The sequence below is a fragment of the Bombus vosnesenskii genome, unplaced genomic scaffold (genome assembly GCF_011952255.1).
Source record: "Bombus vosnesenskii isolate JDL3184/JDL3185 unplaced genomic scaffold, Bvos_JDL3184-5_v1.1 scf7180000013355, whole genome shotgun sequence".
Lineage (NCBI taxonomy): Eukaryota > Metazoa > Arthropoda > Insecta > Hymenoptera > Apidae > Bombus > Bombus vosnesenskii.
In genome coordinates, this window is record NW_022882990.1 from 251219 (window position 1) to 263621 (window position 12403).

The 12403-nt window shown below is 33.5% G+C and overlaps 2 protein-coding genes across 2 annotated transcripts in view; both read left to right on the top strand.

Moving 5' to 3' along the window:
- LOC117237067 overlaps nucleotides 1-12403 on the top strand; it is a 273567-nt gene that overhangs the window by 58880 nt on the left and 202284 nt on the right. The window lies entirely within an intron of this gene.
- Nucleotides 2678-3416, top strand: LOC117237072. The gene has a single exon (XM_033500688.1). The coding sequence runs from the start codon at nucleotides 2980-2982 to the stop codon at nucleotides 3280-3282; it is 303 nt and encodes a 100-aa protein (XP_033356579.1). The 5' UTR covers nucleotides 2678-2979; the 3' UTR covers nucleotides 3283-3416.

The window sequence follows — 12403 nt, forward strand, 5'->3', positions numbered from 1 at the left end:
GTAAAAGATGAAACCTTCGCAGTTGCAATAAGCCTAACTTTATGTAGCATTGCTATTGTAAATTAAATTCATGAGATGTTTCACTACGTTTGTAAAACAAATAAACATATATTTTTTTGTCAATGACATATTTTAGATTATTTCGATATATTTGACATTACAAAAACACAATATTCCGGACACATTGAAGAGAAACGTAAAATTTGGTTTGAAGACATTAATAAACAGTGACGAAAAAATATCGTAATATAAAAGTATTATGTCACAGATAAAAATTCATGATGTTTTCGGTTCAAATTTTTCTCCCAAAGACCATTTTCAATAATTGATAAATGTTCTGCAATATTGACAATAGTTACTTTTTGATTTATGGAAGTGATTCACCGTGTTAAATGCAATTGAATAGTATACTGATGGATACAATATCGAGCCTTTATACATTCATGTTCCAGATATTTTTAACATTGACCATTTTTTATGTGTGTAGTGTACGAATAATGCAATAAGAGGATATTATAACTGAATAATTTCGCAAACGAAAAAATTGTCAATAATAAATCATTATTTGTCTACGAGATCAAATAGATTACATTAAATAAAAAATTTATCGGACATTTATGGAATAATGATTTAATTAAATATATGTACATGTCGGGTTCACATTATGATTAGAGTTAGGGGCGTGAAACGAATCTTCGTTTAGATTAGACATTGTTGTTATGCATTAGAGGAGATACTTACTAGTGCAAATACGATTATTACAGAATTTGACAAGTAACCGTGATAATTAGATACTCGAGAAGCTAATGACAATGATCCTAGGTTCAATAACGAATCCGCGGTCAAGGGATAACAAAATGCGCTTTTTTCCAAAGTCCAAGTTGTACCCAACTTCCTTGTCTACGGTTCAAGTATTACTGAACTAACTCTTTGTTAAAACATAGAATATTCACCGAGCGTAAAGACGCTATGTAACTCGCTAATGTGACCTCACGAGAGAATAACTTTCCGTCGGGATAATGCTGCAGAGGCAAACTATGATGGGATGTGTCTAAGGATAGAGATCATCGGATTCGTGGAGAGATGCCTTTGTTCGGAAAGTGAGGGAAATTGACGTTGCTGTTAATTGGTCAATTTCCATGTTGGTGGTTAGAGAAAGATGCTAGCCGCCCTTGAGGGAAAGTTGCTAGCGGGAAGCGTCGTTCGTGAGAAAAATAGATCTTCCCTATCTTCTCATAATTGGGACAAAGACTGTTTGTCTGTTTGAAGGACTTTAGTTAACTAAATCTTAAGATTTATAACGGGTCTTCAGGCTAGCTGAACATGTACTGTCGAGATGCGTCGACATCTAGTAATCATCTTACTCGAAGAATAGGGTCTGCGTGTGGCGAGCCACGGGACAGAAATCGTTGGAATGTTTACTGTCGCGTGCCGCTACAACTATTTCTTTTTAAGGAGAGCTATACTATTACTCCATACCTTTGTTAGGCGAAACATTCATCCCTTGACCGCGGCTACGTTCGGCGACTGGTTGTCGGCTGGAGCCCAAGCTCATTATCACAAATTTCGAACAAATGCAATCGGATTGAATGACGACAATTGTTTAATTACGGCTATGGTAGAATCTAGATTACAGTGTTAAGAGATTTTCCCAAAGTTCCAAAGTGAAGGCTCCGGTGTCCTTTCATCTCCGACATCTATATATTTTCATTCGGTATTTGAAATCTCATGCCAGATTAATTTCAATAGATTTTCTAATTTTTATACTTCAAAGCAGCACTAAAGTTAATTAGAATACCAAATATATTTTTATTAAATCAAAATAAAGTTAATTTTCTTAATTAGTAATAATGAAAGCAATGATGACAAACAGTAGCAAATATGTGATCCATTACCATTATCCACTAATCGTCCAAAGATGACATAGGTAATTCGTTTCAGAAGGAGGTAAATATCTACGTTAAATGACTTCACGAATAAAATAACCCGTGATCGATTTTAGATCGAAAATGCATAATCAATTCATCGTCATTTATTAGCAGCAGATTTATTATCGGATTGGTAAATCAAATTATGATTTATCTCTAGGCAATTGCTTACAAATCAATCTCGTATAATACATGCTTGTTTTGGACACACATACAAATACCTACAACACGGTTTATCTAATATGGTGGTTGGTTTCGGTGACACGCCGCAATTTCTCTACTTTAATCAGACTTGTGATAAATTTTGCTGTGACAGGTTTACTTTTAATAACGTGCCAATTGTTAACATCACGGTTCGTGCAGATTAAAAACTTTTGACAATTAAATTGTAACACTTGTATGAAAGAGAAAAGCCGTATTTGCATCGGAATCGTACACGTGTATGTGCATCCTGCATTAAAGAGACAACATATTCAAAATATACGGAGCATGAAGTATTTAGTTGAAATATTAACACGAAGAGAATAATATAAATACGAAACAATTTGTAAAGTGTTATAAATTATAAGGGACACATGTATTTTATACAGGGTGTTATGTAACTGGTGATACAACCTTATAGAGGATGATTCTATGTGAATAAATAAGTCGGAAACATGGAATAAGATTTTTTCATATAACGCCTCGTTTCCGAGAAAATCGAGTTTACTTAAATTCAGCCAAGTACCAACTAGGTATTATTTACTAGGTTATTATACAAGGAGAAATGGAACTAGTAAAGGGGTGTATAAGGGAAAGAGAGAGAAACTGGGGAAATGGCCAAGAAGGGAAAAGAGCAAAAAAGAGAAAGAAGGGACTAGAAAAGGTGAGAAATGGAGGGACGCAGATAGAAGCAAGAGAGGAGTAAGAAAGGATGACAGCAGACCAAATTGTAGAAGAAAGAAGAAAGAGAGAAGCAGAAGAGAGGGCGAAAAGGATAAGGGCATCCAAATATAATATACACTACAGAAATATAGCCAAAGAAAAATGACCAAAGTACTTAGAAGGGAGGATGAAGTGGAAGGACGGAAGGACATTGGCAAGATTCAGATGTGGAAACGAGACCAAAGCGAGGGAATACTGGAAAGAAGAGGGAGAAAAAAGACGCAGACTATGTAGAAGGAAAGAAGAGGACCTGAGACATGTAATGGAAGAATGTGAAATAACGGGAGGACCAAAGGACATAAGAAAAACGCTAAATAAGACTGGAGAAGGTTTAACAGAATTGAAAGCAATAATAGAGAAGAGAAGGGCAATACAAGACGGGGATAGGAAGGAAGCACAGCAAGGGGGCAAAAGCCCAAAGTTGCAATAGTTTTTAGTCATTAGTTGTTAATTTGTAATTTTTAGTTTTAGTTTTTAGAGATAGAATAATTAAGGAAGTGCAATATAATAGAGTGGATAAGAGGGGAGGTAGATATATAAGAAGCGAAATAGGTATAAGAGTTGTAAAACAAGAAAGTTCGTCCAAAGCCGAAAGGTACGAATTAAGCAATAATAAATAAATATAGAAGGAGAAATGAGTAACAATTGTGAAATGAAAGTATCGATTTTTAAGAAAATTAAGTTTGAACATGTCTAGTTAAGAACTGGTTTGGTACACGTGCATGGTACATATTCAAATTTATTTTTCTGGAAAAAAAAGCATCCTATTAAAAAATTTTATACTACATTATTAACTTAATTTTACATGTAGTTTAACTTCCTGTCGGTTATTTACTCCTCTTCAGTCCAGGATTAGTCGATCTTCTTGAAAACGAAGCTTCATATGAAAACACATTATTCTACATTTTCGACTTTTCTTTTTACGTAGAATCACTTTCTACCTGATTTTAACCAGCTGCTTGATACCCTGAAAGTATAAAAAAAAGATAAAACAACGCTTTGTCTAAAGTAGAATGTTGTTAATTTCCCTAAATATTTCTAATTGGCTTATGATAGTGTATAGTACAATTTTACTGAAGTCAACGATTCGTCGAAAGCAGATTTATTACATATTATAAAAGTTGAGTCAATAAACTAGCATAATACAATGAAAATATTTTTAATGAAAGGATAAACAGTAGTTTATTTAGCATCTGAACAAAATTGAATAATAAATATTTTTGGATTTTAATATTGTAGATAAAAAATAATGAAATCTAATATAAACATAACAAAATTCAATTTCATATTCTTATATTTTCATTCGCGTTTACATTTTTTCAAAGTTACAAAACTATTGTAACAAATGTTACTACTATCACTACTATTATTGCTATTTTAACAAATAAGAAATACGAACAACAGCAAAATTTCTAAATTAACCATCCATTAATGATCCAAACATAACGAAATACTTTTAATTGCGATAATTCATCAGCTTATAATTAAATATCTTATGAAACTCATTAACCTCTTTATCAGCTTCGGTTATTGTATTTTGTAATTTAATATTTTTCAATGAGTTTGGTTACTGTTGTAGATTCAATCTCGGTACCTGATAAGAAATAAGTTTATCGAGTAAAACTATTTGATTTTGTCGTCTTTTGCTCGTATATTTACATCTGCTTGAGGCTTTTCATAGATCGTAGATGATTAAAACGTTTGTGTTACAGATATATCGTTAAGAAAAAATTTATGAAATATTGCTGGAGAAATTACCTCTTTCATTGAAAATTTAATCCATAAATTGTTTTGTAACGAATTGTATCTTAGAAGCTGCTTTTAGGTGCAATAATTTGCAATGCGGACAGCTTCCATAGCCTTCTTTAAATATGTAGATTAGTAATTCGTTTTGATCGTCATGAAACTTTTTGACAGCAGAAATATCCAATATTCTGTACCAGACTATAGAAGAATATATTAATAATAAACATGAAAAATTCAACTGTGACTGAATAATCGGATTGTCCTGATAGATCGACAGATAATCGCGAGTAACAATGAATTATACCGAAGGAGACTACAATAGAAACTTCGGTTAAAACAATTAATTTCTTTCATTTCGAAGAGTAAGTACGACAAATCTTTGCGATCAATTTAATATGTACACTCTTCAATGTTGATATCTTATCCTTAAAGTTTGCCGCTTTTCACATTTGATACGAAATATTAAAAATTTCATAAATCAATCGAGGAGCGCGCGGGGAAGTTAGACCATGTTGACGAAAGAATTTCTGTAACTTTTCTCGAATTTTCGAGCCATCCATCCCCGAAACGGATTACCCGGCGTAGACAGGTATAATGCGACTGCAATTTAGAAGAGATTTCGTTGGTAGCTTATGAGCCGACGGCGTGCAATCCTCTTGTTTTTTCCGCTTTGTCGAACGGTTAAAGCGACCGAGAAAATAGGTCAGCGGCACATTGCGAAATCAACGGCCGAGCTTTATGAACTCCTTTATGAATTTCTATATTTTTGCCGCGCGAAAAAGTTCTCCTTTCTTCTCTCCCCTTTTACCGCAAGAAATACCAATCGGCTCGAAATTATATCTTCCGACTTGAATAGAGAGTTCTGTCGCGTCAATCGGTTTTTAGATTTCCGTTTATAGAGATGGAACGAGTGATCTGCGGAATTGAGCGAATTTTTCAGAAAACCTTGTCTATCGCAATTCAGATTTTTCTTTTATGACGATGGAGGAACTAATTTTCAAAATGGGAAATTTGGTGGTAATGTCGATTTTTCAGAATCAGGGATTCTAATTGATTAATTAACTCGCTACAGTGTGGATATTAAATGCATGTCCATACTTCAGCAGGACGAATCTACGCACTGAAACAACGTGTTACGACTATAATATGTTCCATATAACCATAGCGACCTACGTAGATTATGAGTTCTGAATGTTTAAAGAAAATGTTTGAAGCGTCCACCTCGTGTTGCAACACACACTACTGCATGTCTTATTCAGTATTGTACCTGCTCGGGAATACCAGATATTCTTTGGATGGTCTCAAATCTATTTTCTACCCTTTCTCTCGGACGATCTACATCGATCAGCTGCGTTGAATATACGATAGATCTTACATAGCCTCGAAAACAGAAACTCTGGTGGGTAGATTAGATTCAATTTAGACTATAGTAGCCATGCAATGTAAAACGTTTTCTTTAATCATCCATAACTCGGAAACTGAGGCTGCACGTACAACACACGTTCGTATTTATTTTAGTGTGTAGATTCGCCACTTATGAAGTATGTATTTATAGCACAGTCTGTACGTGGACGCGTCCCAAAATGTGTGAGCAGATTGACGGAGGAACGTAGTTGTAGACCAGGCACAATTGATTACAAAGTGGCCTGTATGATTTTACTAAATGCGTGACTTAACAGTTCTCTAATAGGAACTGTCCCTTCTAGATATGATGCATAATATCGGCCTTTATGTCGTCTTCGATGATCAGACTACGACCCTCGAACTTCGTAAAATGGAGGACGACCGCACTCGACGAATGAATGTTCGTGACTGACTATCGTGTCCGGCGGTTGGACCTCGATTGTTGAATCTCGTAAGACGAAGGAGAACCGTACTCCACGACTCGTTGAATCTGAGTCGTCGTGTCCGGTGGCCATACCATTACCTGAGGATATCGTAAAGCGGAGGAACAACCCTACTCTTGATGACTGCTTTTTGGCGCCTCTGCTCTTTGTGTGTAGCGGCCAGACCACCACCTTTGGTTTCCGTCAGGTGGAAGATAACAACTCTTGAGGATTGATTCCTCGCTTTTGCCCCGCTGTTGATCGCTTATGACGGGAGTGAAGGATAAAAGTTTGCTACTTTTACCGAGTGGTTTATGACGCTGTTAGTCGTTCAAGAGTCTTCTTAGGGCCCATTCTGCAGTGTCATAAATCCTTACCTTTTCAATGGTCTTAACAATTTGCACTGAATAATTAAGTCAAATATATTAAATTTCGTATCATTTAGTAGCATACCACATAGTACTATAGCACATAGTAGCATAACACATACATATATAGTACCATAGTAGCATAACACATTTAGTACCTACTTTCATACGATTACAATAATTTGGCACTGAAAATAAAATGTAGAAATTGAGAAAAAAGCACCTCATTGAAAAGTAAGGGTGCGTGTAAATATTCTTTGTAGCAACTATAGATATTAACTGTTTTCGATCCTTTTACATAATTTTTTATATTACAGTCTGAAGCTATATCCAGCTATATCTAAAATATATTTCAGTGTTATACTCGATAGTTATATTCTCAAATGTTTATTATGGTAATAATTTAAATGATTGTATTCTAATTCGACACTTGGAGCTTAAAGTTTCAGAATTTTTCAAAATTAAGTAAGATGACTGAGAAGAACCATTCTTTAGATATATCAAAAAACTGTGCTGAATCTTATTTACTGTATTTCAAATATTTTCATGAGAAACCTGTCTGATCTTCAATTTTCAAAATGGACTATTACTGCTTCCGTTATTGTTTTATACAAACGCATAATCTTCCAGGAATATCGACTCTGTTATGTGAATTCAAGAAATAAAACGGGACATAATAAGAAACCTCTTTGTATCGGTTAGCTTTTATCTGATTCGAGAAATGTAACCAAGATTGAATTTCTAATGGGTTTATTATTCATTGGAGAATAGTTATGCTTACTATTCTTCGCGATACTGCATTGTATTATTATACTATAGCGTTTCTATCAAATAGTCTATTTGTAACAACTATTGTTGTTAGTAGACTGCAAAATTTTACGCAGATTAATACAATTTTTATGGACACAATTGAAGAAACAGAATTTAAATAGATCCGAATCGTTTTGCGTATTAAAAATTATAACAAATACTGTAGTTTGAATATTTTATATTTTTGTATTACATCGTTTAGACAATTCGTAACGAAAATAGCGAAAAATTGAATTAGAATCAGAACTTTTGTCGTGTACAACCTCACGAGTCTTTTCTTTTAAAACAAATTCTTCGTTTTTTCTAGCAATGAATTCCTTCAAATAGCTTTTGCAGATTTCCAGAGTATTTAATTCCTTGTCTACTTCTTTTGAATAAATTTTTGTTTTTAAGAATAAGAGCATACCACATTGGGCGAATGAGATAGATAGAGGTGAATATTTCAGCTATCATAAAAAATTTCTTCGATATATAAAGTTCAACAATGTGACGATGAAAAAAAGAAATCTGTCTTGATAGAAAATTGTGGATGTTTTTCGTTAATTACCTTTAGTATCCGATTAGGTGCAGTATTTATTCAAAGGTTTCATTATTCGATAAATCATTGATCGATGAATCAATTCATTATTCGAAATCCACGATAAAAACGATCAATCCAATATGTTCTATATCTAATTATCACTCTAGTTGTTAATTTCTATTATTCATGCTACATTTAGAGATAGTAAATAATCGTATTCCTATACCCTCTTGAACAAAAATCTAATTGTAAGCATTTAATTACAGCGATTGCAATTACAAACAGTAATTACGCTTGTAATAAGGAAATAACGGAAACAGAATCGTTTAAAAGAAAACGTGTATGCAGAGTTACTATGTATCCTTTATCGGCGCGTGATATTAACAATAACGAAATAATTTTTCAATTTAAACAATAAAGCTTTTGACGTCTCTAATTAGTAAACGTGAACGTCGGAATCAAAACATGACGCACGATAATGGTGTTCTTTTATTAATACATTTTCATATTTCTCGTAACGTCAATTAAATTGTTTAACTTTTTGGAAAATCATTTTGGAATAAACATAGTTTATTTCTACAGTCCTAACGAACATGCCGAAAATGTATCAATTTGACATTGTTTCAGAATTGGATAATTTGCACAAACGGTTATTTTTACATTGGAGTAAAAAATAAAGTACAATATTTGTTATTGATTTCTTTAATTTAAGTGGTTAAAGAATCATGTAAACAATATAGCTATACGTATAAATTTAGAAACTTTTATACATTGTTGTTATGTGTTCCATTGTTTATATATTATTTAACATTTAATACTTCTTTATTATTATTTATATACTATATGTTATGTTGATTATTATTTATGTATAGATATTCTTTATTATGTATTCCTATATTCAATGTAGCGGCTGATGTTATTATCATAAAATCTAGTTAAAGTAGACTTTCCTAAATTCATTTGAAAAGCTACGTCCAAACGTTTTACCAAAATGATATAGTACTATTTAGCATATCTAAAGCTGAAATACCACACATCAAATTAATTTCGTGTGGCTAGCATTGTACGACGATTAAAACATGCAGTTGGCACGAGGTTAATTATTTCGGCGATATAAACAGGGAAATTTAACTACGATTTATATATGACATTTATTTGTTATTTAACTCTTCGCAACTAGAATTTCGTTTGCCTACGAAGATAAAGGTATAATTGATTATCATTTTTATACTTCATTTCGGAAATCGCGGAATCATTAATTTCTATAAATATTGGATTGTTCAAAAAGTTTGTAACATTTTCGAGAATCGACTAAATCTCTTGACATACATTTGACCAAATTGGAAAGATTATTAGAAAAAGAGGATTGGTCACTATGAACTGTGTTTGATAACGGAACACTGAATTTGGATGAATATCAGCTCCCAGCCGGACAATTTTAAATGAGGCAGTTAAAAAATTTCTTTATTAAGAGGTCAAGACAAGAGGCCAGTTTCCAGAGTTTCTAAGAAACTGTTGCATACGTCATTCTGAAACTTTGGAGTTCTATTCTATCTGTTACGTACTTTTCAGGAACATATAGCATTGTTTTGGAGGGAAAATAATCATTTAGTCTGAAGTTATGACAGTTTTATGAGAACGCACAAGAAAATGTTCTTCTAGATGACAAATTTAATATCAGCAGTTGCGACTGAAGGTTCAAAGAGAATCCTAACTGATCTGTAACTCATGGGTGCAGTTGTAGTCCGAATTAGAAAATGAGAGAAAGAGAAAGATAGAGGAATGGTAATATCTGAAGGAAATCTATTTAATTTTTGTCAGAGGAGAGTATTTGTAAGGGCAAAAATTACAGTTAGTAAATGTTAACACAAATCATAAAAGGATATTTATCGAACATATCTAAAAAAATTTAGAGCAAATCGAATAATCTATGTTTGAATTATTATTGTTTTGGAGAATGTTTCTTTGAGAGAAATACCTTTAATATACGCATAATACATAAAAAAAAGAATATATCATATTTATAATTAATCAGCTACCTCAGATCCGAGAAGAACGTTTTCCTGTAGAACGCATTCAAAACAGAATTTGCTTTTCTTCGAGCGACTTTAGCCATCTTCGACGTTTACTTGTATCTTTTCTCACTGATGGGAGAAAAATCTAGTAGCAGTTAATTCCTTACTTCGTTACACAACATCATTATTCCGCTTTTTACGAAACAACGTTGCTGGAAAAACTATTTGAAAGATTACAGTAAGGAGAATTTTTCAAAAGAAGATAACGAAATGCTGATCTTGGACGAGTGTTACTTCTAATCATATTAGAAGACATAATTTTTCAACAAACTCGCGTTGAGCTTCATACATACTATATCGATGTAGAACCAAAAAGCAGGAAGAATTGGATCTCAGCTGGGTAGTTTAGCTCATCCGCCCCATTTCCCGTTTCCCAGGTATAATATCATCCGACTATCATTCATTTCGACCTTTACAAAACTCCTTTCATTGCAAGAAATTGTATGAGAAGGAGCTTGCAAATGCAAGCTGAAAGAACTTATTTCTGAAAGGTACGAAAATGTTCTCCGAAAAAGATAAGTTACGACACATAAACTGTGTCTAGTAGTTGAAAAATCGATTTATATAATATTCAATACGAATACAATGACGTATATTTAATACTGTATTAAGTGCCTATACATGTGGAATTCAAAGTTTTTATTAAATCGATTACGGCGTATGATAACCTACCACACAGGTCACATTACGTTTTTTCATTGCATAATCCATCAACCACTATCAAATATAATAATTCTCGTTGGAGTATTACACGAAGTCCAGAATCACGTCTTCGCAATGAAATACTCTACTATACTCTACTAAATATCCTTCTAGTAAATCATATACATATTTGTGTCTGCACTTATGCGTGATAACAGTAGTAATAATCATGATGATGATAATAATGATAATAATAATTTCATTGGTAGAATTAGCGTTAGAATTATCGATCTTTAACTTGTAGTTAAATATACAGGGTGGTTAGTAACTAGTGGTTACCTTTTGCAGACTTTTACTATAGCTACACTGAAGTAATAAAAATAAGAAATAGTTCTAATGTTCCAATCTGGCTTTATGACGATGGGTTCGGGCTCGAAGTGACATAGCGGGTCACTAGACGTAGCCACGGTCACGGGAGGGACGTGTACCTGACAGAGGTTTGGAATGATTATATGGCTCTCCTTAAAAAAACAAAGATTGACCCGAGAAGTGGAGACAGGAGTATATAAGGGCAGTTTCATTTGGATTACGAGTTAGTTAGTCGTTGGACGAATTGCTGATTGAGTCATCCAGAAAATTACCCGAATCGTGTATTACGTTTGTACTTGTCATCCCGTGGACCGTGGATTCGTTATCGATCCTGAATTCGTTGTCACCATCATTTCGACCATCCTATCGCCGCTATTACTCATAGCCTCTTGTGGTGTCCACATTTGTACCGATAAACATTAGCTACATCCGCGATGGTAAAGTAAGTAAAGGTTCATCGAACGCCCCAAAATTCCAACCTGACTCCGACATATATAATAAAAAATTTTTTTTTAATTAAAAAAATTTTTTTTTAACTTTTCCATCGGGACAACGATCTACAGTGAGATCCGTTATAACGCGTACCGAGCGAAAATTCAAAGTCGATTTTCTCGAAAACAAAGCCTCAAACGAAAAATTTTTATTCTATATTTTCGACTTCTTTTTTCGCGTAGAATCACTCCCTTTCCGCTTGTACCACCAGTTACCAACCACCCTGTATTATACAGAGAAGATTGACAGATTTTGTATCATATTTTTAATTATATTTTCTCCTAATAAAATTAAGTACTAATTTTGTCAAAAATTCCTACATGCATTTGGTAATTGTGAAGACAAAGTTTTGAAAACTGTCGCTTTTTGTGCATGTGTATGTGACTGATTTCACATCAATAGTCAATGATGTAGAGGACTTGTGTAGAGGATGGTTGATCGTGAGATTTATTAGACGAGATTGCTCGTTGTTGAGACCGTCAAATATATTTAAAATGATTTAATAAATAATTACAGATAACGTTCGAAAAGACGATCGTACTAACGGATTCGTTAAAACAGTGTATAAATCGCAAAATAAATTCGTTGATAACTGATCGATACTCGCGGTAGATACTCGTTGGTAATTAATTGATACTGCTCGATAACTGATAGATCTTACGGTCGCGTTTGTTTATTTATACTGGTCGGCGGAGAGCCAGAA

What these genes read in the sequence shown, in the direction of transcription:
- LOC117237072 (XM_033500688.1), top strand. Translation starts at nt 2,980, where the DNA reads ATGAAGTGGAAGGACGGAAGGACATTGGCAAGATTCAGATGTGGAAAC.